Source organism: Scardinius erythrophthalmus, assembly GCF_964197995.2.
Source record: "Scardinius erythrophthalmus genome assembly, chromosome: 20".
NCBI lineage: Eukaryota > Metazoa > Chordata > Actinopteri > Cypriniformes > Leuciscidae > Scardinius > Scardinius erythrophthalmus.
Window position 1 is genome coordinate 20,616,996 of NC_138240.1, and position 17,424 is coordinate 20,634,419.

General features: G+C 36.0%; 1 protein-coding gene across 2 annotated transcripts in view; it reads left to right on the forward strand.

Moving 5' to 3' along the window:
• Positions 1 to 17,424, forward strand: part of adgrd1 (adhesion G protein-coupled receptor D1) — a 44,319-nt gene that overhangs the window by 2,811 nt on the left and 24,084 nt on the right. For both annotated transcript variants that reach the window (XM_081349799.1, XM_081349798.1), the window contains 9 exons: positions 1,782 to 1,904; positions 2,581 to 2,757; positions 4,102 to 4,359; positions 7,072 to 7,145; positions 9,598 to 9,759; positions 10,945 to 11,004; positions 11,309 to 11,435; positions 13,127 to 13,234; positions 15,245 to 15,320. In XM_081349799.1, the coding sequence (XP_081205925.1) occupies positions 1,782 to 1,904; positions 2,581 to 2,757; positions 4,102 to 4,359; positions 7,072 to 7,145; positions 9,598 to 9,759; positions 10,945 to 11,004; positions 11,309 to 11,435; positions 13,127 to 13,234; positions 15,245 to 15,320 (1,165 nt within the window). The remainder of the gene's footprint in view (positions 1 to 1,781; positions 1,905 to 2,580; positions 2,758 to 4,101; positions 4,360 to 7,071; positions 7,146 to 9,597; positions 9,760 to 10,944; positions 11,005 to 11,308; positions 11,436 to 13,126; positions 13,235 to 15,244; positions 15,321 to 17,424) is intronic.

Sequence of the window (17,424 nt, forward strand, 5' to 3'; positions counted from 1 at the left end):
TTACATTAGAGTAATTGAAGCATGAATTGTTTAGTGCTGTTCAATCTGGCATTCTTCACCGAAATCAAACCTTTCAAGCTTTACGAGTGATTTTATTGGATCCAGTGCGTTTGTGAAACTGCGTTTGAAAACCTTGCCCCATTTTGGAAATCTACTGTTTGTGCTGTGATTTGTTATGTCAGTTCATTTAAAACAAATGTCCCAGCCAAAAAACAATTATACAACGATTTAAATCTGATTGGTCGAGCAGCGTTGAAAGAGCGCTGCTATTTAGTAGAACAGTCCTGCGATGTTTGATTGCGCAACATTGTAACTGCTTTCATGGTGCCGGTAAGATTTTTGTAATGGGCTGCATTTATTTGATCAAAAATACAGTAAAACATTATGATTTTAAAAAACTGTTTTTTAAAAGCCATTACTGATTCATCCATGCTGATTTGGTGCTTAAGAAACATTTATTATTATTATCAATGTTAAAAACAGTTGTTCCGCTTATATATTTCATATTCAAGATTACTTGATAAATGGAAAGTTCAGCATTTGTAACAGCTAGCTTTTGTTACATCGCTTTACTGTCACTTTTGATCAATTTAATGTGTCTTTGCTGAATAAAAGATTTGTGACCCTGGATCACAAAACCAGTCATAAGTTGCACGGGTATATTTGTGGCAATAGCCAACAGTACATTGTTATGGGTCAAAATGATAGATTTTTCTTTTATGCCAAAAATCATTAGGATATTAAGTAAGGATCATGTCCCATCAAGATATTTAGTAAATTTCCTACTGTAAATATATAAAACATTTCGTTTTGTGAGTGAATGCAGCACAATCGCGAACATAAATGGACAAATTTAAAAGCGATTTTCTCAATGTTTAAATTTTTTCGTTGTATCTCGAACAAATTTTGTCCTATCCTAACAAACCATACGTCCATGGAAAGCTTATTTATTCAGATTTCAGATTATGTATAAATCTCAATTTAAAAAAATTGACCCATGTGACTGGTTTTGTGGTCCAGGGTCACATTTCTTTAAAAAGAAATTTCCAGTCAAATTTGTGATATAGTCGGGTTTTCAAGTGACACTTCTAAGCAACTTGTATTTATGATCATTCTGATAGGATATGAAAGCAGCATTAATATCAGCACAGATTGCTTGTGCGAAATTGTAATTCAGATTCCCCCTTTTCACTATAAATCTCAAAATCTAGTTCACGAAGGCATGCCGATTCCCTGGATCTCACTGCATAGATGGATGTTCACTCCTCTGTAGTCTGTACCTCTTTATCTCTCTGCTGTTGTTCACTCGCTCCACACTTCAGTCTGTCTCCTCTCTGTCTTCTGCCATTCACTGTGTCTTCACTGAGCACTCTTTTCCATCATCATCATCTCTTCTCTCAACTCATCCATTCATGAGGTGCGATGGTGCTATGGCTCCCACTGTGATCCACAGATCCTGGCCTTTTAGGTATAACAAAGGAGGATTTATTGACCAAAATCGCTGCCCTCGCAAAGGAACAACTTACCATTGACAAAAATCAAACCGTCATGAATCATCTGCAGTTCAGTTGCTTAGATGGGGGATTTTGAATTCCCTACATCCTCATAAATCAGGAGATCTGCTCTTGTTGTTGTAGAGGATGGAGCAAAATGCTCATAGTTTTACTATATGGGTAAAAGGTTAGGATTTCCCCATAAAGACTTGATTATAAACTGTAATGGTTTTTGAAATGTTATATTGCAAGTGTTATAATCTTGTTGGTTGGCCTTTCGTTGTGTAGACATTGTAGAAGGAATGGTGAATAAGGGCATCTATCTGAATGGTGATAATGGAGCCACTTTCCTTCACTTTGGCAACTATAAAGACTCCTGCATAAGTGATCCTACTCTGTGTGGACCTGCCGGTGAGTTTTTATCATTTTCGTGCACTCTTTTCTGATGTTATAGAAGTGCATCTTTATATGGTCATACTGTAGATGTATGACAGTTGAGTAATGTGTGTGAGCTCAGGTTTATACATGACGTAATAAAGGCTAATGGTTCAAAATTAAGTTTTGAATCAAGAGCAAATATATCAGCTTACATCAAACATTTTGTGCGTGAAAGCTGATATCATCTGTTATTCATCTGCTCACATCAGTGCACATTCTTTTGCTCGCAAAAAGGAGAATATGTTGCATTTATATTTATTTTCCAGGGCTTGACCAAAGTAAGACTTGCTGTAATGTTGTTTGTAATGAAGCAGCCTGGATCTAATAAAGAAGCTTTTGTTTTGTTAGGTTAGATCAGTATGTATCGGAAAAAGAGCTTGGTGGTTGGCGAGAGCCAGAGGATTATGAAAATCATATTAAAAGCTTAATTTATTGATATTTCATTTTTATTATTTATTTTAAATTTACATTCAAATTATAATAAAAAAGAATGAAAATGAAATTTTGAACAAATAAATGCAAATATTTGATCTTCTAATCTCAGCTGTTAAATCCTGTATACTCTGTATTTGTAAAGTATTATTTTCCTTTAAGTTAAAATACCTTGTGTTCAACATTAAAGCTTTACTTAACTGTTACTCCTGGACAGGGATAACGTTCTCCTTCTTCTGGAAGAACAAAGAGATAGAGTCTCGTTTTGCGATTGCATCCGGAGGTAAAATCATCTCGAGTGGTTTCTCTGTCTACTCCAACCCTCACGGCGGATACGTGGAGTTTTACACGAGAGGAGATTCCAAGACATGGAAAGCACAAATCGAACTCCCAGGTAGTTATTATTTGAGTGTGTGGGGGGGTGGGGGGGGGGGGGATTTTAGTTTAGGATATGGAAAGGGTTTAAATGTTTGGGGAACCAAATTATTTTGACTTATCTCTAAAGCCAAAAAAAGATTTCCCATGATCTTGATATTTTGCCCATATGAACAGTTTGTAATACATTCTGGTTTGGAATTACACTTGCAGTCTGACCATAAATATTTTGAATATGTAGTTGTGTTCATAATTATATTGATTACATGTCGAAACAGTCAATAGGCTTCAGAATAAACTTTCTCTTTTGGACTTGACAGAGTGATTTAAATGTTGATCTTATTGTGGGGGGGGGGGGATGAAAGTGTAAGTGAAAATATTATTTATTAATGATCTCTCTTTCATCTAAGAGTTTTCAGTCATTTGGGGATTTGTGTCACTTCCATTTTCAGTATCCATGTTTCTGCTTCTTAAGTCTTCAGAATATCTGGTCTTGTTTGGATTGAAGTGGTTTCTAAGTTTAGTGATTATACGCACCCATCCAGAAGTTTGGGGTCAGTAAGATTTGTTAAAAAAAAATACTTTTATGCAGCAACAAGGTAATAATTTAATCAAAATTGACAGCAAAGACCTTTAAAATGAAACCAGCATTTTGAATAAATTATGTTCTTTTGAATTTTCTAATATCAAATATTAGAATGACACTGATGCTGAAAATTCAGATTTGACATCACAGAAATAAATTACATTTTTAAATATATTCAAATAGAAAGCATTTATTTTAAAGTGTAATAATATATATTTTTTTAAATATTCCTGTTTTAGTGCTTTAATGTTCAGCACAAGAGACTTACTTACAGGAGCATTTATATTTGCCCAGTCGATGTTACTAAATATAACCCATAAATATGCAAATAAGAATGTTAATACAGTCAGAACATGAACAGGATACCCCAGGATTATGTCCGTAAGACTAAAACATGTATTACCAAAGCATGAACCAATCCCAAAAGAGAGAGAGATAGAGAGAGAGAGAGAGATGATGAGACAGTCTCCATTTGCCATTTTATCCCTGGACAGATGAAATGAGCCATTGACAGTTCAACTCAGAGTTTCTGTATACCATTTCTCACTGTCTTCATTATAAGCTGATGAAATCCATTCCACGTGCTGTCTCCAGCCCTCCATTTCTGTTCATTTTAAACTTGTGTTTTATGGACCCAGACAGCGCTAGTAGATATGGAAATAATATTACTATTATCTCTATTTCCAAACAATCAATTGTTGTATTTATTTGTTTGTATGTTTTTTAATTTAATTTGCCGGCTTTCTTTCTCTCCTATCGTCTCTGTGCTTTATCTAGGGCCCTACTGGACACATGTGCTCTTCACATGGACCCAAACAGAGGGGTTAAAGGTCTACATTAACGGCACATTTAGCACCGGAGACCCCACAGGAAATGTTTCCCGTAACTATGGTGACCCCTATGCCGATCTGGTCATTGGCACAGTGAACACCGGGACTTACAACCACTATGCCACAGGTGCCTTCGATGAGTTTGTGATTTGGGAGAGGGCCCTGTCCCCTCAGGATGTCTGGATGTACTACAAAGCAGCCATTGGTAAGTTATTATAGAGCTCATTGTGACTCAAATCTGCTGTCATCATCATTTCATTTATCTATTAGTTTATTTTCTCTCTGGCAGCCTTCACTTGTCCCCAACCATGTGCTTCTCTGCAGTTGTCAGCCATTGCCATTGTTGTCAGGGTTTCCCAAATTAGCTTTCCAGCTTGTCCCAACTTGTCTCTTAGCAGATGCTAGCTCTTCATGCTTTTCAATATATCTAGAATATTCTTGGTTAATTCTGTCTGTCTCTAATTATTCATTTGAAGTAAAATACCAATTAAGCCACTTTAATTGAAACCATGCTAAAAATCATTGGTAATGATAAAAAATGTTTCTTGACTACAAAATTAGAATGTTTTCTGAAGGATCATGTGACACTGAAGACTGGAGTAACGGTTGCTGAAAAACGTTTGAACTGTAAATATAGCACCTTTCCAAATCTCTACAACACTTTACAATCACCCAGATTAATACAGAGAAAAAGTGTACGTTTAAATATCATCGGTGGAGATCAAGAATGTCGGATTTCAGAGCGTTCTGTTTGACTGTTTGGAAACAGAAACATCTGTGATGCTGCTGCTTTGCTTCTCTGCCATATCTCTGAAGTTATTACCCGACGTGCAGGTTTATTATAGAGAGGAAGAACCATTTGAAGACAATTTCCTTTAGAGAAACCGGTCCACATTCCAGCAGTCCTCAAACTAACCACAATGAAACGCACTGTCGAAATACCATTATATGTTTGTTGTGTCCTCGAAGACTGGCTTTGGTTATAACTGCGCATATCTTTACCTTATATGTATGTAGCGGCGGGATGAGTTTTATATCAGGGGTTTTGTTTTCTTTTAAACTGCTAGTGTTTGGAACCTCGTTTGGGCAGCTGGTTGAAGTTTCTTGCAGGCAAGAAGTCTTCACTGTGGCAAAGACAAATTAAAGCTCCAATAAGGCTGCAAATGGTTTCCGTCTTCAAATCAGTAACAGAGACCAGACCAATGAGGTCTCTAAAGGATTAGTTCACTTCAAAATGAAAATTCTGTCATCATTTACTCACCTTTAAGTTGTTTCAAACCTGTGTGAATTTCTTTCTTCTGCTGAACACAAGAGAAGATATTTGAGGAATGTCAGTAACCAAACAGTGATGAACCCCATTGCTTCCTACTATGAATGTCAATGGGGTCCATCAACTGTCTGGTTACCGACATTCTTCAAAATATCTTCCTTTGTGTTCAGCAGAAGAAAGAAATCCATACAAGTTTGAAACAACTTGAGGGTGAGTAAATGATAGAATTTTCATTTTGAAGTGAACTATTTCTTTAACACCTGAAGAAAGCTATCAGTTAGCATTCCTATTCATTTAAATGCAGATGGTGTAGTTACAGAATCTGCTAGCAAGAGCTAACAGGGCCATTTAGACCAGATAACTCAAAAACTTTGGAGTGATACCTTTCAATTGCCTTATGAAGAAGATTTCATTTTCTTCCATGACTAATACAATTAAATGAAGTCATATTAGGTACAATACTGGCAAGTCATCTGGAATATCTGGCCTGGAGAATGATGAATTTTCTTAATCTTTTTTAAAACTTAATCATTGTCAATAAATATATTTAAACATTCTTTAAAACCAGATACATTTACTGAAGAATCTAAATTAGTTTTTTTCCTCCTCTTTTAAGCATGAAGTGTTTGTTGTGCAGTAGAATATGGCGCTATTGGTGCGATTCTCAGGAAATGCATGCATGTATGCTTTGATATCTGTCAGGAGTTAGTAAGCAGCCATGAAGCACACTAGACAGGAGTAGAAAACTTCATCCATCTTGTTTGCTCTTTTCACTTACGTTCTTACGCACATTACGTCAGAACACAACAGGTCAACTATTCAGACTTAAATCCAATGTAAGTCACTTTGAATATAAGCATCTGCCAAATCCATAAATGTAAAATTATGTTTAAATTCAATATCCCATCTATAATACCCTAACGGTAAGATTTTTTAAAAAATATTATATTCTCAAGTAAATTATTTAACCTTTTATGGTTGCAAATTCACTATTTAAAATCATAAAATGTATTCTGTACTGGTATTTTGACAAGTATGGATCCATAGCTCATTTAAACGGAGATGATAGTGATTATTTAGGTCGACTTTTGGCGTATATCCTCTCAGCATGCTGATTGTTAGCTACTGTTAGGGATAAAGACCTTTTGTTAATGATAAAAAAACATGTTGTTGTTGAAGAAGAGAAAACCTACTGTTGTTTTGCACACGTCCAGCTATAATAGGCTCTAACGAGGGGCATAGTACAGAGTCATTAGAGAGCTGCTTTGCCAGGGGCCCTATAAACCAGCCTCACTGCAACCGACATGTGCATTCAGGAATAGGCTTTCCAGCAGGTGTGAAGGATTTGTTCCATGAGATGAAGTGTTTAACTTGTTTAGAGCTCTTTAGAACATGGCTTCTGTGTTTTGATAATTATTATTACAGCATCCTATTCTGGATTCTTTTTGTTTAAAATATCCTATTTAATTAGTCCTCCCTATAGTTATCCTTAGTTATTTATTAAGTTTTTAATTAACATAAATTCAAATGTTATATTTTATTAAATATTTTTTTTTATTTTTTACATTTAATTTTTATAATTACATTTAGTTTATTTATTTGTCTTATCACTTTTCACTTTCATTTGTTTCTTTTTTGCTACCACAGGTGAGAATGTGATGTCCACCTTTCCAACCGAAGCATCCATCAATCTCGTTGCTGCGACAGATAATCAATTACAGGTAAATTCTTCTGATCTGAGGTCAGCCGTTTCACTTAGTGAATCAGTTTCGATGTGTCTCGACTGCAGTCTCCCAAACCAGAGGAGAGTAGAAAGATAACAGCTGAAATACAACTTCATCACATATTACTCTACATTCCAGGGTTATCTAAGAGATTTCACTGGGCAGTGGACTAATAATGTACATAAATACAAACACATCTGTAATGAGGTTAGGCACTAACCTGTCTTGCTTCTCTCTCAGAGAAAGTAAAAAAATAAGTGATTGTGGTGATTTCGCCAGTACCTCATTACGAAATATGTTTGTCTTTGGTAGTCTGATTAATAGAGTTCACTGAAAAGACCACAAATACATAATGGGATTTCTCACTCATCATCCTTAATCAAAACCTCCCCAGCCTGGCTAGATAAACTTGGCAGTTGATTTTTGGGGAGTTTAAGATTCAGATTATATAAAAATGTTTTAAAAAATCATGACCAGTAAAGGTTAAGTATGTTATGTATTTATGCGCTACTTCTGTCAGCTAATTCCAATAAAAATCATTCTTTTCAAACAGATTTCCCGAACCAGTGTTATTTTAGTATCATTGACATACTATTAATATTTTGAATTTGATTTTGATTTGTTTTCATGGACTATTATTGTGCATATAGCGCCCTCAGGCTATTGGTATGAATTGAAAACACAGTATCAGAGTACCAAACGCTCATAAAGATTACATCGACGCATTTGGGTATAAATTCAATAAATATTATTCCTGTCTATAGAAATATGACGTAAATCTATGAGAATCTATCAATATTTCTCAAAATCTGCACATTTTTGAGCTAAAACCCTGAGGGACGTTGTTTTGTGTATCGCTGTCATGACGACAGCACAGAGTTTTTTATGAATGAAAGCGGCTGACGCGCATAATTCATATTAAAGTTATCGACTCATTTTTTCATTTCATAACTCCTGACACAAATTAAGACATAACTGTCACTATGAGTTTCTCAGAATACAATAGTGGTCAAATACTGAAACTTGAGTATTATATCTTTTTAATTATGTATAGTTTGTCAAGGTATAACATTAAATCTGATAGTAATTTTGAATTAAATAAATAAAAAACGCTTCAGTGCGCGGGCGCACTGGCAACGGTTAACAGGTTAAAGAGTTAGTTCACCCAAAAATGAAAATTCTGTCATCAATTACTCTCCTTCCCGAACGGGTTTCGTTCCAAACCCGTAAGACTTTCATTCATCTTCGGAACACATTAAGATCTTTTTGATGAAATTTGAGAGATTTCTGTCCCTCCATTGATGGCTACGCTACCACTTTGACTCTACAAAAAGTCCATAAAGAGATTGTAAAACTAATCCGTATGAATTGAGTGGTTTAGTCCAAATTTTCTGGAGACTTGATCGCTTTATATGATGAACAGATTAAATGTAGGCTTTTATTCACATATAAACATTGATCAGTGAACATAAACTCAACCGAACCTGCTTGATGCACAAGAACAAACCTTATTAGTTCTTGCGGAAGCTATGGGAAAGTATTTAATTTATTGAAATAATTACACACCTTTAAGGTCTGCCGAGTAAATGTGAGCACATGGAGAACAGCAGTCACTGTTTACAGTACACTTAGACTGTTGACTTAATTTGGAAGATAGTAAATTAAATGGGCATTCAATACACTGGCATATTTTCTAAAGGCTCTCAGCGGATTTTGACATCTCCTTTTACATGCCCTCAATCTGTCTGCTCGGACTTCTTCCCGACGCAGTAATTAAATGAAGGAGTGAACGTACACAGAAAATCACACGCACACAACACGGCCTCCCAGACAACTCCTCACACACCCTTGGATGATTAGGTGTTACGAAGCCGACGCAGACGTCGCTCTGGGATCGGCCATGTGCACACAGACGCACACATCCTTGGCAGACTTACAAGAGCCCAGCATGAAGTGATGTGGAGGCCGAAGCTGTAAACACAAACAAATCCAGCTCTTTTGGAACTATTGTTTCCCCCCAGACTCTGAGGAAATGGAAAGAAATCAGAGATTGAACACTAACGCAAATGACAACACTGACTGTTATTGAGTAGGGAGATCAAGTAGAAGAGGAGAAAAATGGGGCAGAAAGGAGATCCAAGATTTTCCGTAATGGCCACATGTAGGCTATGGAGGAAAAATAAGACTTTAAACAACCAGTCTGGAGGTTCTTTCTTTAGACTTCATTGGAAAGGTCCAGTAAAAGTGGCATTTAATTAACATTGACATTCACAAATCCCATTAGAAAAAGATTTAATAAAATAATTTCAATGGCAAGCGCAAGCTATTACGGTGCTTGTTGTTGAAATTATTATATTAAATTATGGGAAACCAAACCACCGTTACATGTGTTTGTGGGGGATTTTATGGAGTTCTTTTGACACATCCACCCTGTATTTGTGTGTTACAGAGAATCACAGAGATGCCCCAACCTGCCTCCACAAACCTGACAGAGGAAGTTCAGAGACTTCAGGAACCCATGCAGTTACAAGCGCTGGACCTCCTTCAGTCTCTGTCGTTTAACCTTCCAAACAAGACTATACCTCAAGAAACAGCCAACAACCTTACACAGGTAAAGACAGGAATAAAGAGAACGTTTTAGGATTTACAAAAACATAAAGAAAAGTTGAGGTAAAATAAATAAGACCTTTTTCAAGACTATTTTTAGGACACTAATCAAATTAATAGATTTGTGACATTAATTGTGTGATTATTTGTATAGAAGGTCAGATGTTCTTGTTCATTGAAGCACAAGATGCTCTTTGGACCTTCTTCAAATCTAATTTACTCCATTTCACTCAAATGATCACGCTGATACTATAATTCGTCATGAAAATATAATATTAACTTTAAAAAAAATACACTACATTTCAGAAGTTTGGGGTCAGCAAGATTTTTTTAAAGAAATTAATACTTTTGTTCAGCAAAGACTAATTAAATTGATCAAAAGTGGCAGGTAAGGCACTTATAATATTCAAATAAATCATTTTCTTTTAAAATTTCTATTCATCAATGAATCCTGAACAAAAATATTAAGCAGCAGAACTGTTTTCAACATTAATAAAAATGAGAAATGTTTCTTGAGCAGCAAAACAGCATATTAGAATGATTTCTGAATGATCATGTGATACTGAAGACTGGAGTATTGATGCTGAAAATTGGCTTTGCCATCACATGAATAAATTACATTTAAAATATATTAAATGTATTTCAGAAAATATATTAAAATAGAAACAGTTATTTTAAATTGTAATATTATTTCACTTATTTTTACTGTATGTTTGATCAAATTAATGCATCGTTGGTGAGTATATGACACCTCTTTCAAAAGCTTTTAAAAATCCTACCGACCCCAAACTTTTCAGCGATTGTGTACATAGGCATAATTTGCGGGTGGGACGGGTCCTCACCGCTTTTTGCCAGGGCCGATATTGATCCCACCACTTTTTAAAACATCTCGCGGTACTATACAGAGAAAGCAGTTGGCTAGCAGATAATGAATTTCTTTAGTTTGTGTTAAATAAGAGGCGGTCTGGCGCTGGAATGTGTTTTTTTTATTATTATTTTTATCATGCTGAGCAGCTTTTTTTATCGTTGCTTCTGTTATCAGTGGCGGAAGGCGACTGTTCTCTGGAGACTATTTGTTCCGAAAAAAAAAGCAAAACAATTAGAAAAAAAATACACAAAACAGATTCATCTTCAGTATTGCTTTTACACACACATTGGAAACTCTCCTTTATTCTGCTCTGTGTTGTAGTCTCTACTGAAGAGTGTGGATGAAGTCATAACCACCAGCGACTGGAGAGAAAACGATGAGGTACGTTTTTAGGATGGATTAATGGTTGGATAGATAGAGAGATTCGATCAGTCCATTCATGAGTTTATCCTAACGAATCGGCACACTTTTTCCACATTTCACCACATCTTTTGTGATGTGAAATTATTAAATTCAAACATGGTTAAATGCAGCTGAAGGTACTATACACTTGGTATCTGAAAGAGTCATCAAATTTGATCATTTTAATAAAGCAAGAATGATTTCATTTTGTAGAGGGGTTCTTATTTGTTAACATCAGTGAGCTGTAATATACTTTGCACTTGTCTTTTATCGGGGTGAGCAGTGGAGTCCATTGGTCAATGGTCTGGTGGAGACTGTGGATAAGGTGATGGTGCAGATGGCCTCCAAGCTTCGGTCCAGCCCAGACTCAGAGGCTCCTCTGGCCATAGGGGGCAAGAGTTCTGTGGCAGGTCAGTACACGCTCCAAAACACTTCTTCAAACTCCCGTTTCCAGAATATCTTTTCTTAGAAATTCACTCCCTCCCTTCCTCTACATACATAGCTGGCTTGAAGTATGTGGAGTATGTCCAAGTATGCTCATAGGGGGATGCCTACCTAATACACAGCAGCACTGGGTGAGCGTCAAATCAGGCCCGAATGAAAGAATTTGATGCATGAAACATGACTTTAAAAAATTGTGTTTCTTCGATTATATTTTCCTATTTTTTAGGAGTGTTGAAATGTTACATTTGGCAGAATTGTTCAGTTTGGGCCTTTCTCCTAACCAGACTTTTTTTATAATAAACTTTCATAAGAATAAAAAAAATGTACTTAGTTAATTGACTGAAATGTCATGATGTATATTTAACATAGATTATAAACAGTTGGAAGAAGTTTCGTTTTTAAGTTTTAAGTTTCAGGTTTTAAATAGTGCAACGTGCAGGTCTTTAATGTCTAATTAAATGTTTAATCTGCTTTGTGCAGATTCAAAATGATTCAAGTTTCATTGAAGTCTCATTTCTGAATCATTCCCTTTGAGACTCCTGGCTTCACAGTCAACTTTCTCTTCTGTCTCTGATCCTCCCTTTGCTCTGATAAGACTGTGTGTGAGGACCAGAGGTCACATGAGAAAACCTTTCCGGTTGCCTGAGCTATTATTGAACTTCACTGTTTCATTCAGTGAATAAACCATAAAAAAACACAAGATCACAGATGAAACAGAATCACCCAAGAACAGAGATGTTGTTGAGAAAAGACTTCCCGTAACTTAATTCGGGCAGCGCCCTGCAATATTCTCGGTTCAAACTTTAAATACTCTATACTTTACCAATACTAGTGAAATATCACAATTCTGTGGCAATTTGTACATCACCACAAAAACGAATGTGCTATTTAACCTTTATTTTAAATAACACTATGGTTCCGAATTTTGGAGACGACAATATTTTTTTATATTTTTGAAAGAAGTCTCTTATATGGGGTTCATTTAGTTGATAAAAAAATTGGAATGATTTCTTACTATTATCAATGTTAAAAACAGTTATGCTGCTTAATATATATTCAGCATTACAAAATGTTATGAATACATTTTTGATTATTAAAAGTTTTTTTTATAAATAAATAGTAACAAATTAAATACTCTTGTGGAAACTGATATATTTGTTTGGATACATACATCTTTTGTAATATTGTAAATATCTTTACTGCCACTTTTTATCAATTTAACCATTTTTTATTAGTTTTGAAGAAGTTTTTCTTTATATAAATAGTAGTAAGTAAAAATTGCTTCAGGTTAATCAGATAATTATTCAAGACATGAACAGTCTGAAATCAAAATAAGTAACATTTTTGTAACATAATTGCATAATTGCAAACAGAACTAATACACAATTGAAGTAAACAGTGTTGACAGTGTTTACATTAATACCTCACAAAGAATTGCACCAAAAAGCCCAGCCGCTTGTTACAGAGCATGCTCACAAAATGCATGTTAAACCAGCTGCCTTTCAGATGGTGCACATTAAGGTACAGAATACAGTCAGTACTCAGCTTCACTGACTTAGTACCAAATTGTGCTTCTTTTGACCTTCTAATGCAGTAACAAAGCAACAGTATACTCACTATAAACAATGACCCAACCTTTTTTTTCAAATGTATCTAGATTACTCTCTGATGAAGATCCCTCAGAACTACAATCTGCCCAGCTACCGGTTCCCCACACAAGGGAAGAGTTACATCTCAGTACCAGGAGAGGCTCTTACAATGCAGTGTGAGTATGCACATCTAACAAAGCCTAAGATCTGCTGGTGATCCTTGTCCTGATCATGCAGCTTTATCCTGTGCCGCTCCAGAGAACAGTGCTTGTCTATTCAATGATCCGCCACGGACTAATGGGATAAATCGTGCTTAAAGTAACAAACTTTAATGCTTTTCCACTTTCTAAACCACAGTTTTAACCATAATGTGCATAATGGAACAAACAAAACCTGGACGGGAGCATAGACGTACAGTATGAAATGGAATGGATTGCTAAACAAACTGCCAATCATTTTTTCTTTTTGAATGGAAGGTTATTCTGAATCATTCCTACCCAATTTAGCCCCTGATTATGAGTAAATGTGCGCATACACATCTCATTGCTTTTATACGCCTCTGGCTGCAGTGAAAGAACAGATTGTTGTTTCATACAAGGAAGATTAAGGACATTTATTTGTTGCCTGTCCGCTTCAGCCATAAACAACAAATAAACAACGCAATCAGCTCTGATGACTTCCTGCTGCTCTCTAATGAAACCTGCCAATCACACAAGCCCCTCCAGGAGAAAGCGTTATATAATTTGGAGTAGTTTAGAGCAGAATTGCAGTGTGATGTATAAATGCGAGCAATAGTTGAAGAGTGAGTGTTGCAATGTTTTCCATGTGGCGGCTGTAATTATGAGGGCATTAAACGTTTTGTTTGTTTGACACCGTTTTTGGGGTCAGCTCTCCTCAGCTCCTCTGGCACAGTGCTGAACCTGAGCCCCGCTCTGTTCATTATAAACAGTTTTAATAAACTATTAAAGCTCTATTATCAGAAATGGCACATAAACGCTAGCACTGGCATTAGCGTGCCATTGAACTGCTTCTCCGGTGAAGCCGGACATATGGTACACTTCATTAACAGAACCAAGCAGAACTTTTATACGCCAATTAAAGACAGCAAGAGAAGGAGCGCATTGAATCGCCGTGTATTCCCGCTGGGCCAAGTTTCTTTTAGTCTTAATAAAAACATTTGTAGAGAGATTTTGCCCCTTGGTTTGTGAGGTTATTGGCCCAAAGCTCATCTGAAGCCCAACTCAGAGGAGTTAGTTGGGACACAGTGATATTGCTTGTTTGGTCCATTAACACCTGTAAAAGCACTAATAAGTTGTAAAAGCATGTTTCACAGTAATATCAACAGTAATTAACATTAAATAATACAGAATGAAATAGAAATATACAACATACTGTACATATTCAATATTTATGTTGTCCAGAGTAGCTGCTTGCCCAATTTTTTTATGTAGGCCATCCAATATAAGCTGAGAACTGAGTTGCTGAATCATTTTATTGCTTTTTTTAGACATCGCTTAATCAAGACATTTACAAAAACTCATGCGCCACCGTGAACAGAAATAAAACATGCATCTGTGAGTTAGTTTGCTTCAAACTGGTTGTTGTTAATGATTGGCCTAGACTCATTTAAATGCCTCTGATTGGTCGCTGTGCTCAACCCCTGCAAAAAATCATGTTGTTAGAATTTGGAGAATACTTTAATGTAATACTGTAAATGATACTTTCCATGATTAATCACAGCAACACTCATCTTAATGTAGATTATTTATTCAGTTAATTGTGCAGCCCTAATTCAGACCCTGGTGAAATGATACTGCCACATCCAATGGTCTACAACAGTTATCAACATTATTTTACAAGGTTATTTATACAAATTCTGCTGTCAAATTGTGATATACTAGTTTTCAAACTCGAAGGGAATATTTTTTAATGGCCAAAAGATTTTTTGAAGTATAGTGTAACATATTTCCCCCTCACACACGTGGTGGACCCTCAATCACACTCTTCCCGTGTGTGTGTGAACACACATCTTTCCCATTAGAGCTGTACTGAGAGGAGCACATGCAGTGTCTGTGATAATGAGTCTATCCTCTCTATGCATTTCAACGGCAGCCCAACACATTCTTCAAAACACACATACATATGTGTGATCGAATGGTAATAGTTGTGTCTGTTTCCCCCTGCAGCTCAGACCACGATCGTGGGACTTTTCTACCACAAAATGCACAACTACTACAAAAAAATCAGCCCTCTACAAACAAGGTGAAGTGTGTGTGTGTGTGTGTGTGTGTGTGTGTGTGTGTGTGTGTGTGTGTGTGTGTGTGTGTGTGTGTGTGTGTGTGTGTGTGTGTGTGTGTGTGTGTGTGTGTGTGTGTGTGTGTGTGTGTGTTCCTGTTGTACATTGTGTTCTTGTGAGCATGGCTTTATCACTGTGGTTCTCTCTCATCTGGGCTTCTGTCTGATACTCCCAGTCATTAAGTCGACTGATAACACTCTCTTCTCATCTTAACACAGCCGTGATCAGTACTTAACTTCATTTATTTATTTTAGTAAATCTTTTTATGTAACTCCACTGGGCAAAAGAGAGATTATTCGGGGTATATTATCATTACCATCTAACTATATATGAGAATATTTGCTATGGATTATACATCATTCCAGACAGACTGTCAGTCTGTGCATTAATGGTGGGTTACATTGTTAAGGTGCGCTCACATTTACCAATGCTCTGCAAAATTGTGTGGGCAAAATCCAGTCAATTCAATCAAAATCCAATATTTAGAGTTTTGCGGAAAGACGTATAAGTTCCCCTTGCATATTTTGCTCATGTTCAAGTTGGTCATGCAAATTTGCTGTGCAGACCAACAGAAATATGCTTGGTTTGAAAGTGACTTCTATGTGTGAGTAGTGTTTCATCGTACATCGTTTCACTATTGACAATAGAGTACTGCAGCCATGACATAAAAACCTGGAAGACTAATTCATCAGTGGTTTCCTCAAGGTTCTCCTATGGGCTTTTATAATGGGGTTTTTCAGTTTATGAGTAAAATATGGTCTGTGGTAAACATAACAAGACGATACTTGGACATTTTGCTCTACACCATTTTGCTTGGACATTTTACTCTACAACGTAAACACACCCCAAATGTTATTATTATCTAGTTTCTTATTAGAACTATACTTCAAAAAAAAAAAAATAAGCATAACAACTTCAAAATTCGCTTTGTAATTTGCTTTGTATAGCAAAACGTCCAAGTATCATCAAGTTATGGTTATATTTACCACAGACCATATTTTACTCATAAATTGAAAAAAAAAAAAAAACAATTATAAAGATGAAAAAAAAAAAAAATTTTGCCTGTGAAATTTCACTGAAATGTGACTGCAACTTTACACCTGTAGGTGGCGACAAGTGTAATTTTTCATTCATCCCATTAATTCCAAAACACTGATTCCCTCAGCAAAAAAGCAAGTGAGTGAGTCGTTGAATCATTCATTCAACTAATTAATTTAAAAACACTGAGGCTGCTTCCAAAATCGCACGCTCTCTAAGTAGGTACTTCTTTTGAATAAGTACTTACATTGCAACCGTTAAAAAAAGTAAGTTCTATATAGTACGAATGTAATCCAGACGTACCACATTTGCATGTACATATTCATTAAGAAACTAAACAAACGGCAATACTGTTGCCCGGAAACACATAAGGATTGTTTCTTCTGTGGATTTGTTTGGAACAATTTTTTTTGCCAGGGCAAAAACAGATAATATAACTGACAGTACTGTGTCTAAAATGTCCCAAGAGCATCGTGAGCTAAGTTGATCATAGAGACCATTGTGGCAATGGCTCTACAATCTACTTAGGTTTACGATGCTTTTGGGAAACGCAGCCCTGGGCAGTGAATCTGTATAGTTCCCACCATGCTTTGCAAGGGAGTGCATTAGTAGAGTAAATTTAGGGATTAAGGGTTATTTTATGTGTTTTTCAGTAAAGGGAAAGATTTTGGTAGTTTATGTTTAATGTTCAGTTATGTTGGACATTTAGAGGAGTTTCTGTTATTGAATGTTGTGGTTACCATTGTGCTGAAGAGTAGCGCTGTCAATTGTGATTTTCACTTTGATGCAACATAATGTATTCAATAACCCCAAATCACAATTTTCACAAAATTCACCGATCAGCAAGGAGCAGGCGCGCATGTGTAGAATGTGTCCGTCCTGAGTTTTATTGGAATTTGTATGTTCAATGTCACTCAATTAAGTTAAAACAGCATTCCCTTGTTTTATGTTAAATAAACCTGATTGAATTAGGTTACAACAACACAATTAGAATTTATGGGTAGAATCAGGTAGAAATATCTCCTTAAAGCA